Below are 27,441 nucleotides of genomic sequence, written 5' to 3'. Positions count from 1 at the left end.
CACCAAGGCCGTCTGTGGGCTGTCCTATTGAGGGTACAACGATTGGCCATTTCCTGTGTAAAGGTTGTGTCCCAAGACCGTCACCCTACCCAGTTGCGTTTGTTGTGCTTGGGGTTGTTGTGTCATCGCTACCTGTTGTTGTGGCAGTGAATATGTCTGTGGCTGTTGTTGTGTTATTAGTTGTTGTTGTTCATTTCCCTGTTGCAACGTCTGCTGTTGCTGTATGCCCTGCTGTTCCTGTGAGGGCCTTGGTTGTCCCTGTTCACTCCATGATGGTGTTCCTGGTCTAACTCTACACGTGCGTGACATGTGCCCTAATAGTCCACAACTCCAACACACCGGTGGTTCCCTACTCTGCCATGGGAAGCTCCCTGTGTTGTCCTGGTATACTGGTTGCCCTGTGGGGTAGGAATTTCTAAGTCCTCCCACCTGCTGTTGGGTGTTATATCCGTATCCTCTCCCTCTCATAATTCCTCCTCTCCCCCTGTTATAATTATAATACCCAGCTCCTGGCATTGGGTGTCCTCCTCCCATGTTGGTCGTGTGTGGTTGGAGTGGCGGCGCCTGTTGTGTTATAGTCTGTGACGGTGGTATTTGGGAGGAATCTTGTGCAGCCACTACTTGCGTGGGGCTTTGGGTCATTGTTGTAGGCGTAGTTATTAGTGCCCCTTCCATTGTGTATTTAGTACGCTTTTTCTGTACTAGTTTAGCCTCTTCCGTTTTCCTGTCCTTTTCCTTTTGTTTCATTTTTCCCTGCCATGTCCTGCAATGATGCACTATAGTCAGTTGTATTTCTGGCCATGGTTTTGCTTCCATTCCCACTACTTTCTTTAGTTGTTTCTGAACTCCTTCTGGGAGCCCTTGTACTAGTATATGATAAAATATTGCTGGGGTTTTATCCCATTGCTCTCTAGTTTCCATGCGCCACTTCTCTTGGATTTCCTGGATATAATCAACAGGATCTTCATTCTCACCCATCTTGCGGGAGGTAATTGCTCCTATGTCTGATGTGTCTGGGTACTGTACCCTCAGTGCCTGCCAAAGTGCATGTCTGCAGTTTGCGAATGGTGCCCCATCATGCGATGTGTTTGTTATTGTTACCCCAGGGAATCCCGCTCTCTTCCAAATGTCATCCGTTGTATCCCCTAATATCGATATTAGAAGGCCCTTTACATCTCCTACTGCCAGTTTCTGTCCTGCGGTGTGTTTTTCCATTTCATATATCCACTTACCCGCACCTCCACTTAATGATGGGAGCCTGCATTTTATATTTTCTTTGTCTGTATGCTTCCAAGGGACATACTGTGGTCTAACCCCTCCTCTCTCCAGAAGTGGCATTAAGTTATCTCTCGTTTTACCCTTTGTATTCCATAATATCGAGTCCTCACACCCTTCCTTCTCTTCCCTTTCTTCTACATCGTCAATTTCGTCCGTATTTCCCCTGCTTGTAACTCTTTCTTCTCCATCTTTTCCCCTTCTTCCATCATTTCCTGTATTTAATGTGGGCATGTGTATTAGTCTTTCCTGCCTGCGCCTAGGGAGGTCCCTAAGCAGACATGCATAGGGTGTCAGTTCGTCTGTGAAGGGCGCGAGTTTTATTGTGCGTACCGAGCGTGAGGTGGTTGAGCATGTAGGGTGCGATGGGGGAGGGCATGATGGGGATGGTGCGGCCTCATGTGTCTGTCTTTCCGCTATTCCTTGCTCTCCCTCCTCACTTCTCTCCAGCTCATCCTTTCTCCTACGGATCCATGGTGAGTCTGTGTTGGTCCGGGTGATGTATAGTTTATCTAAGCTTTCCCTTTCACTTTTTCTTCCTTCCTTCTCCACTCCTTCTTCTTCCTCACTACAAAAGTCAGTCATAAACGGCACCCCCCACTCGGTCTTTTTCCCCTTGATTGTTACAGTTTGTAAGTCTATTAGGTCCAGTTCTCCTTTTTCTCCTTTATCAACCGCTCCCCTTTGTGCTGATGTTGTTGCTACTTCTGTGTTTCTATATACATCCCCCCATGCTTCACTCTCCCTTCTCCTATTTTCTCTTTCTCCTTCATTTCTCTCCTCCATCTCCCTACTATTTTCCTCCCTTTTCCTTTTTAATTCCTCCATCACTTCACTGCTCATCTGTTCCAATATTCTTTCATCCTCTTTCTTCCTTTCCCATTTCACCCTTTCTCTTTCTACTATACTCTCTATCACCCTCCCTTCTTCGTATTTCTTAGTTGTTTCTGATAGTAATCTCCTCTTCCACATTGCCATTTCTTTTTCTTTTTCTTCTTCTTCCCTTTTCTTTTCTCGCAGCACTACCCTTGATACCCTTTCTGCTGCTGCTTTTACCCTTTCAGCTTCTCTCCTTTGCTCCTCATTTCGTTCCCTTATTTTTCCAATTCGTTCTTACCTTCTTTCCTTTTCCTCGCTCTCTCTCTCTCCTCCCTCTCGAGCTGTTTGATCAATTCATTCTGCTCATCCCTTAACTTTGCTAGTCGTTCCTCCAAAATCTCTTCCTTTTGTCGTAACAGCTCTTCCCCCCTCATTTCACTCTCCCTGGTATTATCCTCGTCTGTTTTCTTTACTACCTCCTTCTCTTCTCCTGTTAATGAACTTCGTAATTTTAATAATATCTGTGCAGCTACCCACTCATCATTTCCTATTTCCACAGTTTGTTCTTCTCCAGTCCTCCCCTCCCCTGCTGGCATCTTCCTATGAGCCACATATGGTGGAGGGCTGTATGCCGGGTTCGAGTATCCCTCAGCCGCCCTTAACTGTCCTCTTTCTATTTCTCCTAATTCTCTTAAAGGGTACAACCCCCCTCCCTCTGTTTTCACTCCTTTTGCTAGGGGTATTTCGTTGCTCGGTTCCTTTTTTATTTCATCTGATGTATTATTCTTTTCTCCTCCCTCTTGTTCGTTCCCCGTGTTCTTTGGGTCTTCACTCCCCTTTTTCCCATCCTCTCCTTCCTCCTTAATCTCTTTTTCTTCCGGTATTTCCCCATAGTGAACATTCCATTTGGTCCTGGTCGGGACCCTTGGAACATCCTCCATAAGTTAAACACCTCCACGTGGTTTGCCAACTTCTTCCCCTTGTATGTATTGTGCAGATGGTTTAATAGTGAATGTTGGGCATATTGATCGAAGCTACCATTAGGCGGCCACGGTGTTAGCATTTTGTTATCCGTCCCCTGGGTCCATTCTATGCTATACTTAATCAGTTTCTCCCTATGGGGTGGCAGTGTTGTACATATGTGTTGTAGTGGGGTAGTGAGGGTGTTCCCCCACCCTCCCGATCCTGTCCCGTATGACATAGTAGCGCTCCACTTGTTACCCTTCCCCTATCTGGTAGTGGTTCTTTCACTAGCAGTTTACAATATACAGCCTTATATCGTTACCTGGCCCCGTAAGTTTGGGGACTTACGATAGTCCGCTAAAGAAAATTATAAAAAATATAGTATTTTACATTTGTATATTTTCTTCTGTCTTTCTTTCTTTATACGACACCCTTACGGCCCCCTGCGGCCGAGGCGCACGTAGCCCCCTGCGGCTGCGTACCCCTTATGACGTTCTTATACAGTCGTCCTATTTTCACGTGCTCCTCCTCCTTCTTCTACACTTGCCGTGGCCGGCGTTCTCCGTGCGCAGCCACGTCCCCCGTTTCACCTTTCCCCGATCAACTCATTTACCGTTTATCTCCGTTTCCACTCCCTTACCACAGTTCTCTTCCCCACCACTCTCAAAACGAAGATGCCTTGTGCTCGCGATATCCTATGAAAGCCCTACTGGTGACGTCACCGATCTCTTCGAGCTACTGGTAAGTTCTTCATATATTCTTTAAGTTCAAAATACACTTGCAATCTACCCCCATTAACCTTACAGCTGTCTTCCTGTCACTCCTGGAACAAGGTAACCAATAATATAATCGGACTGCGCACACTGCGTCGCCTCGCGTGTGATATGCCCCTCGACAGGAGGGCTTAACCAGCCAATTATCTTCCGTATTGGGCAACTAACTAGCTACCGCCTACAGGGAAACGTCATCTACCTATCGAGTTTCTTGCTCGAACAATAGGGATCCTCATCTACTCATTGATCAATAAATGCCAAATCGTAGGAAACCACACACACCCACCCTTACACATAGTCGCAACCTAGGCCAATCAGTTTCTACGAGCGGCCGCACGTGATGTTTCGTGCTCCGCCCCCCCCTCGCGTAACGTAGCCGACTGCTCTCGCACTCGTTCGGCTACCATTCATTCCATTGCCAACACTAAATTGTCAAACCTTCGCCGCGCACCTGTGCAACACCTCCCACCTCCCGTATTTAATTCCTCCCCCCTCCCTCACAATCTCACATTGCTTGTTGTGCGTGGCATGCTCACCAAGCTCTCTTGATGCGGGGCCGCTCGACTGCGTGCACCCCTCCAAGTGGCTCGCCACCTCCCCTCGTCTGGACCACGTCTGGACACTCGCCAACCGCGGACGGGATACTTCTCAACCGGCTCCCGAGGGCCAATATCCGGATTGCGCTGTCCGGTCTTCTCGCAGCTCCGCGATGGTCCTGTAGTCCTCAGAAGGGGGCAACGGCAGAGGGGGCCGGGCCGCCGGGCCTCCTCGCAACGGGAGTACCTTTTAAAAAAGTAAAAATAAAAAAAAGCGGATCTTAAACAGATCTCAGCAGTGCCTCCAACTTGTTGGGGGGGAAATTCTGCCGGGGTCGGCCGGGCCGTCCGCAGACCTCCGGGCAGGGAGGCCCCAACTCCTCCCGTATATCCCAAAAGAGATAGAGTATGAGACACACGCAAGAAGCAAGGTGACTCTGCTGTTTATTAGACAAAAACGGCAGGGATGGGTCAAGGATCGTACGCGTCCGTCCTGACACACACACAATCGTGGGGCTCTCAGGCCCTTTTTACCTTAGTATGACGCGCTACTTGCGTCACCTTGGAAAGTTAGCAAAAAACCTATCGCCACTCTTAATTGGTTGCTCGAGTGGTAGGGTTAGTATAGCATACGTATAGAGAACAATGTTAGTGGTCAAGGGTTAGTCAGGTGATATATCTGGGTTGTCCCTACAATTAGATACATGAGAATTGTTACATGAAGACCCCTGATGATTGGTTAATGTTAATGGCGTCAGTGATAAGAGCCCCATGTTCTGATTGGTGCGCCCGCGAGCTTCCCAGTCTGGGACCATCGCTGTTCCCAGCTCTCGGTGTACCTGTCATTTGCAACAATGTTTCACTATGAGTACGTGCAGACAATGTGAGGACTTATTCATAAGCTGGAAGGCCGACTACTCCCACTGTCGCAGATGTCCATTGAGCCTTTTAATTGTATCTGCCTTGTGTCTTGTAACGAGGGATCCAGATGCCTTTTCTGGTCTTGGCATCCTGTCAGGTTCGGCTTGGTCACGTGAGGTGGGACCGTGTTTGAGGCAGAATTCTGCACAATTAATATTGTTTTTCCACTGTGTGCCTGGTTTAATTTGCAGGTGTGACTTTGACGTTGGTGTGCGGCGTGCGAGGTTGCAACATCATGCCCTTGATGGTCTGCTTTCGGAATGTGGGTTTGCAACATTGCGACCTTGGCTGTCTGCTTTCGCCGGGCTCATTCTGCAGGATCAGCAACCTGACTCTTGTTCTTTTAACGTCCATGGAAGCTCTTGCTTGCGGCCTACTTAGGCCTGGTGTATAGGTGGAACCGTTTGGTGCACAGGCGCTTTAGGTTATAGTATCATATTGTCTTATGACCAGTATCGTGTCTTCGTTATATTTCTCATTATGGCACCTGGTTTTAGGAGAAGCGTAAGCAAGCTCTTTAGATGGGTTCATGATGCGTCTTGCGTTTCTTCATTTTGAGAGCCTATGTGGAAAATAATAAAGATGCACGTCCGTGAGTATGTCTGTCGCCTACGTCATAGCACTGAGTATATTCTTCGTGTAGATTGGTGCGGGAGTGTCCGGTGTGTATATTTGCACAGGTGTGCTGACCGTTGGCTAGGTCGTCATGGCATCTCTAACGACGTGTAGGTTTTAGTCTAGTTGATCCGTGCCGCAGGTGTCGGCATGGCCAGGGCGGGCTGCTGGGCAGGCAGATGGACACATCCGTATGTTCCTGTACCAGGGTATTTGGTCGTCTGGTAGATGGGCAAACTCTTCTCGTGGCGGGTGTCTGGGCCGTGATCCTTTAGGCCAGGCGCGAGAGGGGAAGGTCGGGAGCCTGGTCTTCCATTCTCCCACTTCAGTATGGAGATGTAATCGATGATGAATGATTTGTATGCAGTGTCAATTTTGTTTAGCTGGGCTCGAGAGCAGACCAAGAGCAGTTCAGTCTTATCATCATTTAGACAAAGTGAGTGATATGCCATCCAAGCCTGGATGGGGTGAAAGAATGTTTCAAGAGAGTTGGAATCCGTAGTGTAGTCACCTGAGATGGGTAGAAGGATCTGTGAATCATCCACATAGTTTGTGTATGAGATACCTTGGGAGTCCAGAAGGTCGAAAAGTGTCTCTGTGAAGACATGGTAGAGGGGAGGGGACATGCCAGAACCTTGCAGGATGCCACAAGTGACTGATGCTGGTTGTGCAGAGGTGGAATGTGAGAAGACTCTCATGGTTCTGTTGGAGAGGAAGGATGGGATCCAAGGGGGTGGCTTCCTTAGAGAAGTGGGCTCCTATGGCAAGGTAATTGCAGAGGATTTGGTGGTCGACCAGATCAAAGGCAGCTGAGAGGTCCAGCAAAAGGAGGAGAGCCATTTTGCCAGCATCTTTGATTTCATCCAGTTTTGTCATAACGTCTAAAAGGGCTGATTCTGTGCTATGGTCTGACCAAAACCTGGATTGATGTATGCCCAGGAGTTATTGGATTCCAAATGAGCTTGAATCTGTAGATTTGCTGCTCTTTCTAAGATTTTGAGGTGAAAAGGGACTGTTGTAGTGGGGCGGTAGTTGGTAGGGGTGTTTGGATATAGCATGAGTTTCTTTAGGAGTAGTAGGTCCCCAAGCATCTTTGAGGTTAGTTGGGACTGTGTTGGTCGAGAAAGAGGTGTTGATGAGTGAGGACACAAGGGGTGCCACGGCTTCTGCACAATCTTTAATGAGTGGGGCAGGAGAGATATCCCCTAGGCATCTCAATGGTTTGAGGTCTGTTATGATTTGGATTATCTCTGGTCCAGAAAACAGATTTGAAAGTGAAGGGGAGTGTACGGAGTGGGGCAGGGGTGGGTATAAAATTGGGTGACAAACCAGTAGAGCTAAGTTGATTTTCTTTAGTAGGATCTTTTCTTGGAGGGATGATATTTTGTCAAGCAGGGTAGTTTGAATGTATGTGCACCAGGAATGTCTTTAAAGCAGTTATTAGAGGGGGAATAGGGATTCCAGCTCCCGAAGAATGGCAAATAACTCTCTGGTAGATGAGTTAGCCTTGTCGATTTGTGCATTATATGTGGACATTTTTGCATTGAGTATGGCTCGTTTGTAGACTTTGGAGCAGGTCGAGAAGATAGCTGTGTTGTATGTTGGTGGATCATTCCTCCACGCAGCTTCCGAGGCCCATTTCTTAGTGCAGAGTACCTTGAGATCTAGGGTGAACCAGCCATTTATATGGGCAGGTGATTTGGGTTTGCGTAGACCTAGAGGAGAAATGGTGTTGATGGCTTGAGTTAAGGAGAGATTGGCCGATCGGTCGCTAGTTGCGATTTGAGTCCTAATGATAGCAGTTGGTAAGAGCAGGATGCATGCTGGTGTAATGTTCCTAGAGTTTATCATTAGTGCAGCTGGGAGGTGTGCCGAGGTAGAGTGAGGGAGTATCTCAGTAGGTATGGTGAAGCTGATGATATTGTGGTCTGATCACGGGCACTGTGTATTAGTAGTGATAGTGATATTGCAGGTCCATTCCGCAAGCCAATCATGGATGCAACCTTTGTTTTGTGTGTGGGGTGCAGAATACACTGTGTGAAACCAAAGGCCTCTAGGACGTTCGCTAGGGCTAGGGCATTAGGGTCAATGCTAACATTATAGCCTCGATTAACATGCTTCCATGAGGGCTATTTTTGTAGAGGCTTAGCACTGACTGAGAGGATCTGCGTGATGTCTTATTTATAGGGCAGTAGAGGTCCTGGGGGACGATAGATTAGGTGAATAGTTAGGGTCTTGGTGTGGGATAGAGACAATTTTAGAGTCAGTAATTCACCTGATTGAATGGACATTACATTGGCTTCTCTAATGTTTAGGGATTTTCTTCATATAATGGTCACTCCTCCTTCTCTGGAGTCCACTCTAACTTTGCATAGGACAGAGTAATTGCTTGGCACTGCAATGGAGAGGGTAGGCCCCGAGGAAGCATGCAGCCACGTTCCTGTTATAGCTAAAATGTCAAGATTGTATGAGGTGATCAGATCACATATACCGAGCGCATGGGATGTCAAGCCCCATCCGGTGTGGGTGTGGATGGAGGCTGCTGGCAGTTTTGCGGGTACTATCATAGCTCTGGGCAGGTGTTGAGGTGAGGAGGATGAGCTGGCTCCAGGTGTGAGTTAGGGTGAGAAGTAATGTGGCATCTGGGGTGCTGCTGGTGTTTAAAACTGGCAGTGTAGGGCTGGCCTTAGAATTGATTGCCACTGGAGAGGGGTCCAGGGTATGTGGGTAGAGAGGTGTGCAAGTGGGTGGCTGTGGGGGGTCTTGGGGCAACCATTGGGTCAAGAGTTCCCCTGTTAGATGTTGGAGGGCAGCGTTTTGAGGTGGTTGTTGTGAGTAAATAGGTTGATGCTGCTAGGGAGTCAGTGAAGGACAGCAAGGACAGCTGTGAGGCGGGGCAGAGGTAGGTCACAAGAGAAGCAGCAGCAAAGGGCTGTGGTGCAATCGAGCACCTGGAGGTAATTAGGGTAATAGTAGCCAGAGGCATTCAAGACTTTCACTTGTCTCTATGACTCAGATCAGCTGCTTGCATGGCGGAGCACCAGGCACCATATAGGCTGTCGGACTGAGTCAGTGAGGAGAGCAGCGGTGAGTTAAGGATATTAGTGCTGGTTGGAAGAAGAGGTGAGACTCTATGACTCTGATCAGCTGCTTTCAAGTGACACTGTGAGGCGCATGGCTGCTGGGAGCAGTGGGCGCCTAATGTGGTGCCAGATGGCATCATGGTGTAATGCAGAGCAGCATTTTGGGCAAGACTACAAGCTTGGAGGCATTTGTTGCACAAGGAGAGTGTTGATGGTAGGCGAGTGGGCCCGCTGGGTGGGTTGTGCATGTGGATATGCGGCTGAGCCTAGTAAGGTCATGGCAAGGTTTAGAGGTCCTGTGGGCAGAGGGCAGCAAGCCTGTTTGCAGGTGCGAAGGTGCCTGATTGAGTGAGAGGTAGGGGTGGGTGAATGGAGGAGAATCGAATACCATGGGAGGCAGAAAAGGTGAGGGGCGAATGTTTCTATGGAGCGGAAACGCAGAGCATATGTACATACAAATAGTGATCAGGGAGATGCATAGAGGCACATACCGGTACTCCATTGCAATGGTATTGCAGTCTTCCACGGCCTGACAGGGCCAGACAGGGTCTGAGGGAGGCCTTGGCAGTAGGCCTTTGCAGATGGCTGGCTTTGCTTTCCCGCTCCCATGGGTCCATGGTACAACATCTAGGCCAGGCTAGTGAACTGCAGGGGGAGGCAGGTGGAGAGCCTGCTTCTCCACAGAAAGGCAGCTTCCAGAAAATGCATTGGCCATTTTAACAGAGTAAAAATTGCAATTGGGCAAATTCAAATCTAGCTATGATTCTTTCCTGCTAAATTGTCGTTGCATTAAAGGTATTTTCTTGCCAGAAGCTGATTAGCCCTTTTGCCTGGAGTATGAAATTAAATAAAATTACATTTTATTTATATCGTGCTCGTACACAAGTGTTTCAGAGCATGACCAGGCAAAATGGAGGGGAACAAAGGAGAACAAGAAAAGAAAACAGCAATCTTACTAGGCCCAGTGACATGTAAGAAAGCGCATTTGCATGGAAAAGGGAAAAGGGGAAAGTGAATGGAAGGGGGGGAGTGGAAAGTGCGGAACAGAAGAGAGAAACAGAAATAAATATTAAATAAAATAAATAAATAAATAAATAAATAAATAAGGGTGATAAACCATGGTAGTTCAGCCAGAAAGTGGCAGGTGACAGTCAGATAAGGTATATCTGATAACTGCAGAAGAAGTGAGAAGGGGGACTGTATGGATACAGATACAGAATTCTAGTGCAGAGGGTGGCCTGGAGGCAGTGCAGGAGGGTGGCAGGGTGAGCAGGTACCTGGGCCCAAATGATAGAGGGTGGCCAGGTGCACGATGCCAAGAGAAGAAACAGATTAACATGGGAGAAGAAGGGGCAAAGTCAGAGGCAATGAGATGCTTCCGGAACCGGAGATGGTTTTCCTCAAGTTTCAAGATGGCTGGGAGGCTTTTCCAAAGGGAGGCATCAGCTGAAGACAGAGATCTACACCCAGCTCATTTCTTTGCAAAACGACTAATCCTGAGGGAGTTAGAAGTTGAGGAGTGAAGGGTTCGAGAAGGGAGGTATCTATGGAAGGATAGTTGAAGGTATTTTGGACCCAGGCCCCAGCAGGCCTTGTGGACAATGCAGAGGGTTTTAAATGTAATCCTTGCATCCACTGGGAGCCAATGAAGGGATTTTGGGGCTGGAGAGATATGATCCCAGGGTTTGAGGCCAAGGACAAGTCTTGCAGTCCTGTTCTGGATTCAATGTAAAGGGCGGAGAGTGGAGGCAGGTAGATTTAGAAAGAGGCTGTTACAGTAATCCAGTCTGGAGGGAACCAGAGCTTGGGAGACAATGAACTTTTGAGAGGAAAGGCAGAGTACCTCTATGGAGGTGCAATAAGAAATGTGACTTTTTGGAGTCAGAGATAATAATACTGCTTCATATGCAATAGAGCGTTTGACAATTCAGATGTTATCAGCACCTCCTAATTAGCCCTGGGCAAACATAATTCCCTGAGAGCCTTCATCAAGCGCGTCTGCATGTGGGCCTTCACACAGTCATGCATTTGGAATTTAAGATCAATTCTAGCTGATTTCCTAGATCTAAATGTAGGCCGTGCAACGACTGATAAATTGCACATGTAGGACGCCCTTCATAATATCCCAGAGGATACCTAGGGACAGCCTTTCCCTGTCATTTTCTAAAGCTGCAGCAATATCGGCACAAATTGTTATATCTTGGAGTAATGGATCATACAGTTTCCAGGTGCAGACTGACAATGGCTGGTGCCTTAATCGCAGCAAGATCATAGAGTGGTCCACAAAACAGCCTGGAGCTGATTTCAAAGTCTGAGACATAAGGAAATAAGGAAAAGGCAAGAGCAGGAAAAGGTCAATGCGAGATAAGTCCCAATGTACATGTGAATAAAATGAATATCCCCTGTTTTGCCCATGGAGGAGCCTCCAGACACCCCCCAAACCCAATTCATGCTAGCCCCTCATCAAGACCAAGCAGTTCCTATAGTGTGCTGTAGGGGTGGGGGAGGGGTCATCTTGTCAAATTCACCATCTGAAATCAGATTAAAATCCCTGCCAATCAACAGTTGCCCCTCAGCGAAACAGGCAAGTGTGGGTAGCAGGGAATGCAAAAACTCTTGCTGATTCTCATTGGCGAGGTACAGGGAAACCATAGCCACAAGATGGCCTAGTAGGGTGCCCTCCAGGAAAATTAACCAACTCTCTGGATTTCACCGAACACTCCCACCAACAAATGGAATGTTCCTAGCGAGTAATATTGCCACCGCCCATCCTCATAACCACAGATGAAGAAAAATGCTGCCTTGAAAATGATCTGCTCCATAACCTACTTTCATCCTGACATTACAGATGAGTCTCCTGAAGCACATCTATGTTAATTTTGGATGTCCGGAGCCGACTCATCACAGGACTCCTCTTGACCGGAGATTTCAGACCCTGCACATTGAGGGATTCTATTTTAAATCATTCAGCCAATATTAATCAAACCAAAGAGGTAGAAAACTGTGAATCCACCCCCGGGCGAGCAAACATAAAATCAACAAATGAAAAGAATAATTCTCCTCATCACTTTGAAATCTAGTACCGACAGACCTCCAAAACACAAAAACAAATACAATCCCATACCCAACCAAAACCAACACAAAGAACCCTCCTCAAACCGAACCCTCATAAAGAGAAGTCCTAAGTCACTCCAATGCGAGCTGGCTGTCGGGGTAGTTCAGTGCAGTCCTTCCCCGGGTTGCTCCCGAATCTGAAGGGAACCCAATCCCAAGCACAGCAAAATAGTACATACAGCAGAAGAGAGAACAGATTCTAGGGTTCCCCTTCGACAAAATCAATGACTGCATGACTGGACAGGCCTCATCAAAGGGATCCCTTAGAAAAGGGCGCTCATCAGAAGAATTCAAATGTACCAGCACTTGCAGTCATCAGGGCACCAGTGTGTTACAGTCCTGGGTGGAGCCCCCAGGGCCAGACAGCCCCTTATGACCCCCACAGCAGATTAAATTGCACCAAGCAGTCGATTGAAGCAGTGTTGAATGTCGATTTGTAAAGTGCTGGGTAGAAGAGTATACATAGTAGGTGCAATCGAGCTCCAAAACCCGATCATCAGGCTGATGTAGAAGAGAGCAAAATAGATTGGGAATGCTGGGCTTCAAGTCAGCGTCCACAATCTGTGTTGGGAGGCATTCTGTTACACAAGCTACTCCACTCTGTTGCCCTTGACCTGGGCCTGGCTGTGCATTAGGGGTAGGATGTCACCCCCTTTGCCAGATTCGGGTGTTTTCGTAGACATCCTTCTGATCAGAGGATGGGTCCAATGGGCAGGCAGCATAAAACAGAGGAAGTGCTATAGGGGTCTGAGTCTGTCCTAAGAGGGAGTGCAAAGGCTACAGCCAGGGGGCCCAACTGGATGGTAGAGTGGTACAAATGAGGCCTCAATTCAACCACCATGCGACAAGAGAGCTAGGGCAAGGGCATAAGCATCATTCCTCCAAGTCCTCAAATTTAATTTAACCCCCAAGACACACATTGCATGATTGCAGGGAGAGGACCATAAATACAGGATGTGTAAGAGATCAAAAGAGGAATCAGCATGGCTCCCATTTCACTTCGGACCTTGACAAAGGTGCCATCTTGTTTTGCCATGAGGATCCTACTCAGCCTCACAATGTTCAGCGTCTAAGGCCAGGAGATCATGATCTGGGTCGAGATTGGTACGTGGAACCTCCACCAGTCTGGGGGCCCAGATTGTGGTAGGTTTAGCAGGAGCAGAGGGGCAGGGGGACTACATTACCAGGCTGTTCACAGAGCTTCCATCAAGTGCATCCAATATGGTGCTCAACTAGCCACGCCCCCCTACAGCCGACTTTCTAATTAAGCGCAATTTAGGAGCACAATAAAAGCACGGTTTCCTCTGCATCTTTCACTCTGTATTGTCCAAATGAAGACCCAGTTGCAGAAAATCCCAACAAGACCCCGACCATGGCTCTTGTCGTGTCTGCCACAGGCTGGCTGGCAAATCAAGATGGTCTGCTGTCTACATGTGAGCCAGGGCAGTGGAAGATGTTGAGGGCCAAGAAATGTGACTGGTGTAATGAGAAATTACATGGGGTGAATGGCACCAGATTTGTGACTGAACGATGTGGGCAAGGGACAGGGTGTGTGCAAGTAAAAGGGAACATCATTGAGTTAATAGGAAGGCCTGGGTTGGAGCCCAGTATGTCCTTCTTAAGTTTCTTCTGGACAGATTTTGTGATGTGAGACGTATAGGAAATAGAGAAGCAGTTAGAGAAGATAGGAGAGATAGATAGCGACATAGCTAGCTGCAGTGGTGAGGAGGACACTTAACAGGCTGATGTATTGAAGCACAAGGAGGGGGGGCGTCCAGAAACACAGGGGGTGGGTGACAGTGGGTGGGGGGAGGCACTGAATACAAGGTAGGACGTTTAGGACGTTAATGCAGGATGTACTAACAGCAGACACTATTTTTAAAGGTAGTAAAGTAAAATGAAAATGGTAACAGCATGTACACAGCCGTGTTCGATTTTAAGTAAAGCAGAGTGAAACACAATGCAGCGTGTGCACACAGCCAAGTTCGATATCAGGCACAACTGAATGAAACACAGTGCAGCTGGTAACAGAAGCACCCAAATTCAAATTCGACACACCACAAACAACCTTTTAAATGCAGCAAAATTGAGTGCAGATGGTGCAAGGGAAACAAAAGCACCCACATTTGAACTAAGCAGCACACCCCAAAAATGTTTTTAAATGCAGCAACACTGAATGCAGATGGTGCAAGGGAAACAAACTTTAGGAATATAAAAATAGAACTTAAAAGTACAGGTCAAAGGTGAAACATTTTAACAATCAAAAGTTTTAATTATTTAACACATTCATAAAAAAATATGTGTCATCAAAAAAAATTGTTGTGACATATAGCCATTAAATGGCTAACCTTCAATTGGAGCATAGAAAAAAAGCCAGAAATGGTAAATCATTATTTGCAGTCATTAGTAACTTAACAATTGATGTTGATGTTATAGCTCTGTTGTTATACAGAGACATCTAGTCTCGACATGTTTCAGTTCCAAAATGTCATATATACAGAACTTTCATCAGGAGGAAGTAATGTGCATCAAATTCCTATTCTGCTTCCACCTTGAGTGAAGGTGAACATGAACAAACAACCACGACCTGTCCATGTTAAAAAGAGAGAGAGATTCTGTAAGCTAATACTGTTATTGTCAGTCTCTATGAGTTCACTAAATGAACTAGGAACCTCAAACTTAGGATAAACAAATTACCTTGGGAGGGTTCCTGTGGGGGCGTAAATTCTTCTGTTGAATTGTGGTAGGAACCAGTAATATTCCTACTGTGTGGCTGCAAAGACAAGCAGAGGTTTGATTTAGCCTAACGCTCACAGAGCGCGTGGCTCTCTTGTGTCAAACATTGTATGGTCGGGGCATAGGTTCGGGTAAGCAAAGTTTGGAAAGCACCCACCTGTAGTGGGAGCTTGCTGGCCTTGCTGTGTTGGAGAGTGGTATAACCAACCAATGTGTCAGGAGGTAGAAATCTCAAAGTATGGCTGCCCGTCTTCTCAGTACCGTTTCGTTGGTACTGTGTGGCACTGGGGGTCGCCTAAAAAGCTAAAAAGCTAACAGCGTCTGGAGACTGGAATGGAGTATGCCAGGGGCGCCTCGCAAGTAGTTTCCCCCTGTCTCCACCTTAGTGGTACGATAATCACAAAAGAAAGTGAAAATATCAAGTGAAAATATCAATGTGCATACTTGTACATGCCAACACTAAGTGGACACGTACCTGTGGAAACGTCTCATACGAGATTGCAGAGGTTGTTGCAAAGTCGTGTGTGTGGAACCTGTTGTCAGTAGCAGCAGGGCTGTATGGCCCTCCTGTCAAAGATAGACATAAATGAGCCAGGGCGTATTCTCGTCATTGCCGTGGAAAGAGCCTAGAGAGTCAGGCATTTGCATACAGGTGTTCCCGCAGTCCGTACTCCAGGGGGGTAGAGACTAAAGTGGGCATCCGCTTACCTTTAAGCCGTCCGTGGGGAGAGGTTATGAAGATCCTCTAACGTGACTGCTTTCACCCTCTAGAGTGTTAGTCTTGACCGCGGTGATCTAAGAACTGTTAGAAGAAGTGCTGGGGAGTTGGTGTGCAGGTAACTATGGTTACCTGGCATCCTGCAAGTCCTCTCTCTCTGTTGGTAGGGAAAACCGGAGCCTATCCATGGAGGCGCTGTCCTGGGCACCATGTTGGTATGGGGCCTAGTAACCAGTCCGGTCCTGTTGAAGTAAGGCTCTCTCTAGGGTGAGGGGCTGCGCACCTAACGGCTAAATGCCATAAACAGTGTAATATTAGACCGAAGTCTCAATGTTACCAGAATTTTCATACATAATTGCTTTTTTATAAAATTACATAATTGATTTTTCCAAAATTACAATGCATCCTTAGGCAGGTTATTATGCCTAGGTTGCCTTCTGTCTCATTGCAGGGTACATCTATACATTGTCACGTCAAAAACAGTCTGATGAAAAAAATCATAAATATTGTGAAACACAACAGCCCTATTGTACATCCAATTCGGCTATCCTCAAGTGGGGATAATCAGGCAGTGTGACATACCACAGTCAAAACTCATAGGTGGACTGGGGAGGGACCCCAGTGGTTCCCTCTCATACCCTGTAGATACATGTGGGTGAAATGGGTGTGTTGTTAATTGGCTCACTAAGATGTATGCTCTCAACTTTCGTTCTGGCCCGGTACTCCCCCAGGCAACAACCGGAAACCCCTAATATCAAGAGTATCAGTTTTTTATCTTGTTCCATTCTATTGATTCATTCAGGCCATTTAGGACACTTCTCATTCTGAAAAGGGCCCCTTTTGAGTGTCTGGAGAATTGTCTATGTGAAGTCCTCGTGTCCATGTTTCATGGAGGTAAAATGTTGGACCATCAGAGCATTTTCCGTTTTGTTCTTCAAGCAACTTCAATGTTCCATTAGTCACATTTTTACTTTTCTGGTTGTTTTTCCTATGTAGGGAAGCCCGCATTTACAGCGAATAAGGTACACCACATGGCCAGTGTTGCAATTCGTCATGGTTTTTTGTTTCCATGGTCTGTCAGGGCCGATATCAACCTCTGTTGTCTTAGATGTGAGTTTGCATATACCACAGGAGCCACAGGGGTAATCGCCAACAATTGGATTCATCCCCCATAAAGAGGTGAGGCTGGGCTGTTGGGTCCAGTTGGGTTTCAGTCTGCTGTTGCTTACTCTATTGCCAATCGAAGTGCTCTTTTTGAAGGCAAAAATGGGTTGTGGCATGGGTGCATCCTTAGTTTCAAAAACTCTCCAATTTTTCTGTATGATCGCTTTAATCCTCATGCTGAGGTTGGTAAAGGTGTTGATACACACCAGCCTGTCGTTTTGTTCTTTAACTGGTTTCTGTTCAAGGAGTGCTTCCCTGTTGTTGTTGACTGCCCGCTTGGCGGCTTTCTTCACCAGTTTCTTCGGGTAACCTCTTTGACGTAGTTTTTTGGCCAAGACTGCAGCCTCTGTTTCGTATATTTCATTATTGGAGCTGTTCCTTTTGAGGCGTAAAAATAGCCCTCAATGGGAGATAATCACTGAGATGCCTCACGTGGTGCCTGGAGTACTCTAGGAGAGAATTCCTGTCTGTGGATTTGTGAAATGGTTTCACCTTCAGTACTCTTTGGTGATGGAAAATAGTGAGATCTAGTCAGTTGGTGGTGTATTGATCACTGGTCATTGTGAATTGGAGGTGTCTGTTGAGGCTTTTGAGCCAGTTAAAGAAAACATGGGCCGTTTCTAGAGTACCAGTCCAGATCACCAAAATGTCATTGATGTAGCATGTTCATTTGGAGATGTGCTGTTTGTAGGGGTTGGTTTCACTGTAGATATGTGATTTCTCGAAGATTTCCACATAAGGATTCACCAGGCTGGGTGCCATGGTTGCCCGCATGGCTGTCCCTTCGATCTGCTGGTAAAATGTACCAGTGAATTCAAAATAATTCTTGGTCAAGGCTAGTTCAATACACCACATCAGGAAGGATGTCGGGACTGGGTTCATGTCTTCTCTGGTGAGGAGAATCTCTTTGATGGTTTCTAGGGTCGCCTGCTGTGGAATGTTAGTATAAAGTGAGATTATGTCCAGACCGAGTAGTAAAGATGTTGCCGGGTTGAACAATATATTCTCATAGTGGTTGATTGCATCTCTGGAGTACTTAAGATAGGACTGCATGTTTTTCACGTATCCCTTCAAGTAATGGTCAGCATATTTAGGCAGCGGTTCGAAGACTGAATTGATCCCTGTCACAATAGGTTTGTCCCAGTGGGTCCACCAAGGTCTTATGAATTTTGGGGAGGCAGTAAAAAGGGGGGTGGTAGGTTTGGTATTCATGAGGAAATCAGCTTCCTGTTTGGATATCCATCCCCGTTCTTCTGCTTTTGAGACTTTATTAGCAATTTGTTGCTGTAGGTGTTTGGTCGGATCTTCTACAAGTTGAATATAGTGACGAATATCAGCCAACTGTCTCTCACATTCCTTGATATAATCAGCCTTGTTGAGCATAACAATAGCATTGCCCTTGTCTTCCTTTTTGATTACTATTTGTGGACTGGAAACCAGGGATTGAATTGCCTCTCGTTCTGGTCTACTAAGGTTTTGAAAAGGTTTGTGTTGTATTTTTTTCAAGTTTTCCAATGTTGGCCAGCACTTTTCTTTCAAGACCTGGGATTCAGGTGAATGGATGTAGCTCGGGGGGCAAAAGGTGGATGGATTGTGCAGACCTGTAGCATTCTTAATCTTGTCTGTTGTTGCAATCTCTTATGACTGGAAGAACTCTTTAAGATGGATTTTTCTGAGGAATTTATTAAAATATGTATGGAATTCAAAAGGGTCATGTTGTTTGGAGATGACAAACCCAAGACCTTTATTCAATACTTGTTCTTCTATTTTAGTGATTTGATAGTCCGAAAGTTTTACTAGAAGCGATTCCCGCCCCTTAGGTGTTTGGTTCCGTTGTTCCAGGTACTCCGGTTCTGGCCTTGGTATAAAAAAGGCCTAGTATTGGCTCGGCGTCCGCCATTTCCTCTCTGTTTATTGAATTGCCCTCAACCTCTTGCTGGAGTTTGTTTCGCTGCCACTGATGTCCCTTCCCCCGCCTCGTTTGGGAAACAGAAGCACCCAAATTCGAATTAAGCAGCACACCCCAACAACTGAATGCAAATGGTTCAAGGGAAACAGAAGTACCCACATTCAAATTAAGCAACAGACCCCAGATACGTTTTTAAATGCAACAACACTGAGTACAGATGGTGCAAGGGAAACAAAAGCACCCAAAAACGTTTTTAAATGCAGAAACACTGAGAGCAGATGGTGCAAGGGAAAAAAAAAACACCCACATTCGAATTAAGCAGCACACCCCAAAAACGTTTTTAAATGCAGAAACACTGAGAGCAGATGGTGCAAGGGAAACAGAAGCATCCAAATTCGAATTAAGCAACACACCACAAAAACCTTTTTAAATGCAGCAACACAGAATGCAGATGGTGCAAGGGAAACAGAAACACCCAAAATCTAATTAAGCAACACATTCCAAAAAGTTTTTAAATGCAGCAACACTGAGTGCAGTTGGTGCAAGGAAAACAAAAACACCCAAATTCGAATTAAGCCGTACACCCCAAAAAACGTTTTAAATGCAGCAACACTGATTGCAGATGGTGCAAGGGAAACAGAAGCACTGATATACATGTAGGAAAGAAGTAGATGTAGTAAAAAGGAATGAGGTTAGTTAAGATGGATTGAGAGTACAGCATTGGCAATGCCTCAGGAGAGTTAGTAATGTTAGTACAGCCCAACTCATTGTCATTACTGCATGAATCGCGGGAGGCCTTTGATCCAGAGACAGAGGACCAGTCCAGAAATTAGTCCGGTGGACGGAACATAGTAAGAACAGAATTTTCTATGGCACCCCAGGCCCTCCATGGCCCAGACAGAAAGTGGTCCTTTTAAACAGGGACCGGCTATTTGCCTTCCGGCTCCTGACTGCCTTGAAATGGAGAAGGAACACCAATCAGAGTGAGGCGGAGGCAGGAAGCTGAGCACTCAGTGAATGGAAAAATAAAGCAGCCATTTCAAAGGTGCAAAGAAGACAAAGGCATCTCGTGGCCCACTGGCCAAAAACACAGCCAAAGAATGAACTATCACATGTTGTTGGAGAGGTGCGTGGCATCAAAAAAAGTGAAAGCCAGCAATGGCGAAATTAATTAATTTCAGGCTCGCAACCATGCACGCTCTAAATGCCCTAAATTGCAGTCCCAAGCCCCTTATGGGCTTACCTTCTCAGCTGTGATGCTGGAATTCACAGTTCTACCATTGAGATGATGAAATGCAGATTCAGATACATCCAGCAGGAAGGAACTTCGCGTTTCAGGTGGAGTGGACACCATGCAAGGTCAGGCACAGACATAAATAAATAATATCAGTAGTCCTCATGGAATCAAGCTCAATAGTATGAAGCCTCATGCTCCCCTAATGCATGACTCAACCACAGCCCTACAGGATTTCCAGATGACCATGCATTTTATGAATTCACTATATTGTAATATTATGAATCTCTAAACTAGCAAATGCAGACCCTGGCATGCGTGACATGTGACTGGCTCTATTGGTCTGACTTGCAAACTTACAATTCCCAACTTCAACTTTACTCATTTGATCAACTTCAGAAGATAAAAGACTGACTTCATTTTACCCAGATTCAAACCTGGGTCCTGCAGATTACACAGATCTTTGCAGTGAGTGCATTAATGCACTGAGATATCTTGCTGTATAGATTAATGTGTTGTTCTACTTGGATAAGATAAACAGATGCATGGCACTCCATTTCCTCTTTCTAATGCCCCAACGCAGCCATGCTCAACCCCTACCTTTACCCAAAACTTTCTCTCATTTTTTGAAGCTTTCAAAGGTATGTTCTGCATGTCTTTCACCACACGAATCAGCTCGAGATTCGCCCAAACTTCCCTATTGATTTATGGATTTTAAAGGAGATTTGGGCAGTTTTGGACTTGAATACAAATCCATGACAACCCATGAATGCTCCCGATCTCACCATGAGATTTATGGGAGCCCATGGATTCATTTTGAGAACTTTTTCCCAGCCATATTCTCTAATCACGTGGATTCAACACAGATTTCCATGATAATTACATCATTAACTGAGGATGAAACAAGAAGCCGCAAATTGCATTCTTGGAGATAATAATTGGTTTGAGCAAAACCAGACTCAATGATACACAGCTAAAGAAGATATACTGTTACTTAGGCATGACCCAGCATTACCCTAAACAATATTGTATGCATATGCAACATCTGCTCTTGTTGCTACCAATCCAGGCACCTCATTTACTGTGATATCTTATTTTCCCAAATGTACCAAAACACAAAAAGATACTACTCATCTGAAAATCTTTAATAGGATCTGTTCTTGTTCTTTGTACACTGTGTTCATCTTCACTCAGCCTGGTGCTGTCCAAAAATCGACTAAGTACATAGAGCATAACATGTTTCTGCCAATACCACTCAGAAAACCTGCCACTCTAACATTGGTTAGACTTTAATACCAGTCCTATAGAGGATTCAATGTGAACCCATTTTGATCATACACCATGTTATTTTAAAAAAAAAAACATCCCTATATTGGCTAGGAAGCCAGCACTGACAAAGCCAATAGTTCTGTATGATGAAAAAGCGTTGTATATGCCTTTGTCTTTTATTGGCATAGGACACATACCATTTGACGGTATTGGCCAATTTGACTGAATATTTAGGATCATATGGCCCATTTGACCAAATTTAGGGTGTACGAAATGATCGTACAATCAAAAATTTGGTCAATGGGCCATACGGTTCCATTATAGCGAACAAGAAGAACAGGTGTTGCAGGGGTGCCCCCCACTCCACTTGCACACTATAATGGAATGAGGGTTGTAGGGGTGACCCCCGCTTCCGGGACATTGGAAGCAGGGGACTTTAAAAAATACAAAAACATAGTAAGGGACCCTGCGGTGTCCGTGCTGACCCACGTTGCATGGACAGAACTGACATTGCAGGGTCAGATGGAAAGCGGATGGTGAAAGGTAAGTGGGGTGGGGATCTATTGGGGAGGGAGGTGCGGTGCTAGGTGGGGATCTTTTGGGGGAAATGATATGATACTATATGATATGGCATTTATAACACGCCTATACATAAGTGTATCAAGGCGCGACGAGGCAAGGGAGGGGGAACAAAGGGAGGACAGACAATGATCCTACTAGGCCAGGTGTCATTCAGATCACGCAAGTGCATGGGATGGGGGAAGGGTAAAAGTGCGGGGGGGACAGTGCAATACATGGGAATTGAATAATAACAAAAGTAAAAATAATGGCAAGCAGGTGGCAAGTGCAAGGAAGTGCAGACATTGGGTGTCAAGTGCTGGTAGTGGGGCTGTAGGGATACAGAAACAGTCTCTGAGTGCGTGGGTTGCCGGTCAGGCAGTGCGGGCATGTGCGACTGGTGTGGGAGGGACCTGGGCCCGAGATCAGAAGGTGTCCAGGTAACCAGTGCAGTTGCTGTTTCAACCAGGAGGTCAGCAGGGGAGAGGAGGAGAAAAAGCAGAAGTAAAGAGAAAGGTTTCGAGGTGCTTCCGGATCTTGAGATGGTTCTCCTCAAGTTTCAGGGAGGCTGTTCCAGAAGGAGGCCCCAGCCGCAGAAAGAGATCTACCACCAACTCATTGCTTGGAGAAGTGACTGACCCTGAGGGAGTTGGAGGCGGATGAGTGAAGAGCTCGAGAAGGAAGATATTTAGGAAGAGAGAGGATGGAAGGGGGGATGGATTGGTATGATTTTGCCTGCTACAAAATTGGGTTTGCAGTGAAATTGACTACGGTCAAATTCCCCGCAAACAATTATGCCACGGTCAAATCATACCAACCCCCATTTGACAGCTATTACCTGCCTGTGTCCAGTTAGTATCAACATATGCCATGTATTGACATGAAGACACTATGGGACTCACATTACCTGCCTGGTATGGATAGCAAATACAACAGCAATAATAATAATAATAATAATAATAATAATAATAATAATAATAATAATAATAATATCCCACATGAGTTGCTTTCTTATACAACATGTTATGTTGCATACCTACAAGTTCAAAAATAACGAGTGTATTTTTTGAATTTTTATGGTTCATGATTCACAGGATGGAAGTCTCAGAATCTCCGCCTAATATCTAATATGCAACAAATATTCCATCCTCAGAAAAATGAGTAAATACACTGTGTCTAGAGATCTGCACACTGCTTTTGACAATGTACAAAAGGTACGATTATGGGACACTCTCCGAGATCTTGAATTACCACCCCCCCAGCTTCTGAAGGCAATACAAAACCTTTATTTTATTTTTTATTTTATTACATTTGTTATGCGCCCAGACCCGGGGGTAACACGGCATAGTTACAGACAATGGGAAAATGCAATCTTAGAAAGTACACAAAGGCACACAGGAAAAGCAGTCAATAATATACAATAATATGCAAGGCAGTCAATAATATACAATAATATGCGAAGCAGTCAGATATGTACAGTTAATTGGAGCGGATTAGTGCTCTAGTTCAGTTAGAACTTATTGAAGAGCCAAGTCTTCAGGAAGCTTTTGAATTTAGGGAAGGAGGTTTAGTTCATAATGTGGGTAGGTACTCGGGAAACACCGCTGTTGTAAGATGTCACTGAGCTAATAGGAATAGAGATGGGAGTTTGCCAGAGGTGTGTTCTGGCACCCAGATTATTCTGCATTTTCATTAATGGAGTAATCCAAAAATTGCTTTCACTACACACTGATGCTCCCACCCTAGCAAAAGAAAAAATTCCATTGCTCATGTTCGCAGATGAGACGGTCCTTCTTTGCCTCACGCCACCTGGGCTCCAGTTAGAACTGAACGCCTTTCAGGAATTTTGTGATCAGAAAGGCTTATCAGTACTTGTTATGAATGCCAAGTCTATTATATTTAATGCTAAGAGAAAGATGAAAAAGAAGTTAATACCCTTAGAGTCGGTTCACCGGGCCCATGGAAAAGGTCAAACAATACGATTAAATGGGTTTGAGAGTTACGGCAAATTGCAACTGGGACACATGTCCGATTAAGGCAGGACTCACACTGATAAGGTATAGCGATGCATTGGCAAAATTCACTAGTTACCACAAGGGTGGGGCAGTGCGAGTCTCCTTTGAGGCCTGTAAAGCGCAAGCCAGGCAGGTGGCCTCATTTGGTACAGAGCTTTGGGTAAATATGAGATGTCCAAGGCTAACAGTCATAGAAAATAAATACCTTAAACATGTCCTTGCTTTACACTTCTAACATAAAACATGCATAATCCTCATCGTTGTAATTGGAAATAAGATGAATTCAGTTACTGTTTCTCCTATCTTTATCGCAACTAAAAAGCACGGAAAATAATCATGCCAGCTATAGGCCTTAACATTAGATTGCTCAGAAAGTTTGGTCATTTCCGACTAGTTTCCAAAAGCATTTGGAATTTAGATCTTCTACAGCCACTACAAATGTGTCCAAAGCCTTATCAGCTAGCGCACTTCTTCCACGCTGGAAGTATTCTCTTCTTTACGGTATCAACATGCCAACAATGATTGGGTTGTGTACAGCATCATCAAGTCCAATAAGAACACATTCAATTGCCCTACCAATCTTAATGGGTGGCGAATCGGTTAAATGATTAGTTAAAAAAAAATGTGTTCACACAATTCCATCCCAATTTATATTTTGGCAATTTTCAGATATAATATCATCATAAATTACAGGATATTTAGGCAATATGGGTTGACAATGGCCCAACTGGATTTTTAGAAGTAGCATTGATTGATTACTATCCAATCCAGCCTATTTTTTATTTTAAAACCAACATTGTATTTTCATGCACTTGTGGACATCAATAATGAATTAAGATGCCTGTCTAAGCCAATTAAGTTAATAAAATTAACATTCCTTGGTGTTCCCCGGAAATAACCATTGGTGGCACCTAAACGCCACACATATTTACAATGATGGAGGGTGGGGGGAGCAGCAGTATCTACAGGGGTTTGAATATCCAAAGCTCAGTGGCTAGAAATATGATGCTTACCAGATGCATGAGTTTATTTGTGAGCATTGGCTGATCAGGAGGTGATTTGTGCCACGGCTAATTTTGTATATTCAGCTTGATACATGCTTAATGTAAAATGTCTTGAAGTTATATTATCTGATATTAATTATGTGAATAAAGCTTAACAATAATGATAATGATAGTAATACTGCCACTAATCTAACTGTCATGTAAACAAGTGAGAATCATGCTTTGATATTTGTGAATTTTCATACATATTCTTACATACTGGATCCAAGCCGATTGATATTATGGTCAATGGTGCTATGAATCATAAGTAACTGAACAGTCCTGCCAAAGATTCCAAAGCGCAGCACCTGCGTCACAGACTAATGTGCTTTTCTTGTTTCTCTTTCTTTAGGGGGTGAATCTTCATAATGTCATGGCGGTTGGCGACTTCATCTGTAATGCTTTAAACAGGATGACTAATTCCAAAGTCTCACAAGCCACTTTTAGTTCCTGAATGCTTCGCCTGGTTCTTTGATACCTTTGCTCTTTCCATGTGTAGCCATATATAAATATAAATATATATATATGCCTGGCCTAACATAGTATTTCATTTGTGTTGTTTATACATTAATTATACAGTCACGGATAAACTATAGTATATGATTATATCATATAACACCAATGATGTTTAGCCTTCTCTTTGAACACTTAATAGCTATTTGTGTGACCGATTATCGAGCAGGATATGAACATTCGACCTAGGGCACTAGTATAAGCATTCAGTGACCTGTACTCAAATCATGGAATGCAACATGGAGGGCTTCTGTTACTTGTATTATTTGTACATGAGTTCATCATTTTCATATAGACTAATTATTTTTACAAAACATCTTGTAAATACTGACTATGTGTTTATCTTGATTTTAGACCCTTAAAATGAAATGAAAGAGAATATCATAAAAGTATCTGTCAAAAATGACCATTCTATAAATGTATCCATGAACGTTCACTTTGGAAATCATTTATCTGGCTTATCCTCAGAACAAGCGTTTTTTTCTAATTCAACATTTACACTCTATCCAACCTGGCGACCAGGCATTACAGATCCTGTCCACTTCACCTCAAGAGTAAAATAATGAGTTAGCAATTGAATTGTACTAAAGAAGATGAAAGATCAGTAAAAATGATACAAAGGGCTATGAAATAATTGTTGTATATTGGGTTATGAACATAATGATTACACATAAAAATGGTTGAATAGCTCTTCAAGCCAGATATACCCTGTTTCTAAGAACTGCTTTCATAGGTGTCATTGGTACAGAATTAATCGGCCTGTGGAGGATGATTGTGTGAGTTGGCTCAACTGGGATTTAAATCTGGGTCAATATGTTGATTGCTGGTGGGAACCCTTGTTCTCACAGAACTATCATACCATATTGATTACCTCTACATTCCTTGTTCTTATTCCGTTTCTGACTCTTGAAGGTGCTCTTCCTTCCTGCATATTTTCCCCAAAAGCTTTTTTTTCTTTAGCCATGCCCATTTATATAAATATCCCTCACTTAGTGATGATCGTCATGTTTTGCTTTCTGTCAGTCTTCCCCCTGGAAACCTGCAGAGCTTGTTTCCCCCCCCCCCCCTTGTTGGATTTATACACTCACTGCTGGGATTTGAGGATGTGAAGAAGGAGGATCCTTTTACTCATGTGGGCCAGCAGAATTAGTAGAGCATGGGTGATATCTGAACTGGGTAATTATGTTATCCTCAAGGGATGTGTGGTGTGCCAACCTCCAGGGGATCACTTCTTACATGCTTTTGGTTGTTGACCTCCTCTGGGCATATGGTGAGGTGACAGAGTTGAGGAACAAGCGTGCCTTTGATTACAAGTTTCACTGGCAGCCCTGGGATAATGAGCAGCTGGGGGCGCACATATAAGGAAGCTCTGTTGTGACTGTAAGGGTATATTTGGGGATTTTCTTGGCAGTAAGCAGTATGCTGTATGGAAATGCAGCCATTTTGAAATAGGTGCCAGGCACAGTTTTCCAGCAAGCATTATTTTTAAAAGCATTTAGCAAAACGTTTTAGAAACATGCCAGTCATTTTAAAGTGCAGAAGTGCATAGGTACAATTTGGATGTTTTCATGAGTGTAAAACTGCATTAGAAATACATAATTAACTAACCCTATACTAATTGTCTTACTAACATATTAACTGCCCCTCTAACATTGTAATGCAGTTTGTGAGCACAGTGAGATTCATTCCATTTTTTCATGACGAGCAGAAATATGTGCGACAGGAAGGTAAATGAAACATTTGTCTGAAGCTTTCATTGTTCTGGAGCAGAGACAGTTTTTTACAAAACATTTTTGCACCATGCTTGGTAGGAATTGAGAGGTGGTACAGCTGATGTCGTGGGAGGATGACTTGCAGTTGATAGACAGGGAGAGTTTTTTTAATGGGCAAAGTGAGGGGAAGAGCTCAGAGCTGCCTGGGATTTGAATGCGTACAGTGACTTCCAGGGATGGGAGATCCATGGCTGCAGTCTTGAAGACTAGACAGGGGGAGAGCTGTCTGGCTTTGAAGCATTCCGAGGCAGTGCATGGCTGTGTTACAGGGAGTTGCGTGAGGGAGGTTCGCATAGATAAATCTCCAGTAGCAATATCTTCAGAATGCCCACACTTTGGTGAGTCAGGTCAAAGATGAGGAGCGTGAGAATGTATGAGATGCATTACACTTATTGAAAGACAGTGGCCCTC

General features: G+C 44.8%; 1 protein-coding gene across 4 annotated transcripts in view; it reads left to right on the top strand.

The window, feature by feature from the left end:
- Window positions 1–25,692, top strand: part of HMGCLL1 (3-hydroxy-3-methylglutaryl-CoA lyase like 1) — a 696,896-nt gene extending 671,204 nt beyond the window's left edge. For 3 of the 4 annotated variants that reach the window (XM_069606147.1, XM_069606145.1, XM_069606144.1), the window contains one exon: window positions 25,098–25,692. In XM_069606147.1, the coding sequence (XP_069462248.1) occupies window positions 25,098–25,199 (102 nt within the window). In that variant the 3' untranslated portion in view covers window positions 25,200–25,692. The remainder of the gene's footprint in view (window positions 1–25,097) is intronic. The other variant, XM_069606146.1, reaches the window with a different exon arrangement.
- Window positions 25,693–27,441: the final 1,749 nt, after the last annotated feature.

The sequence above is a fragment of the Ambystoma mexicanum genome, chromosome 4p (genome assembly GCF_040938575.1).
Source record: "Ambystoma mexicanum isolate Mex_15411 chromosome 4p, UKY_AmexF1_1, whole genome shotgun sequence".
Classification (NCBI taxonomy): Eukaryota; Metazoa; Chordata; class Amphibia; order Caudata; family Ambystomatidae; genus Ambystoma; species Ambystoma mexicanum.
The sequence above is the reverse complement of the archived record's forward strand: the minus strand, read 5'-3'. Positions and strand labels throughout refer to the sequence as shown.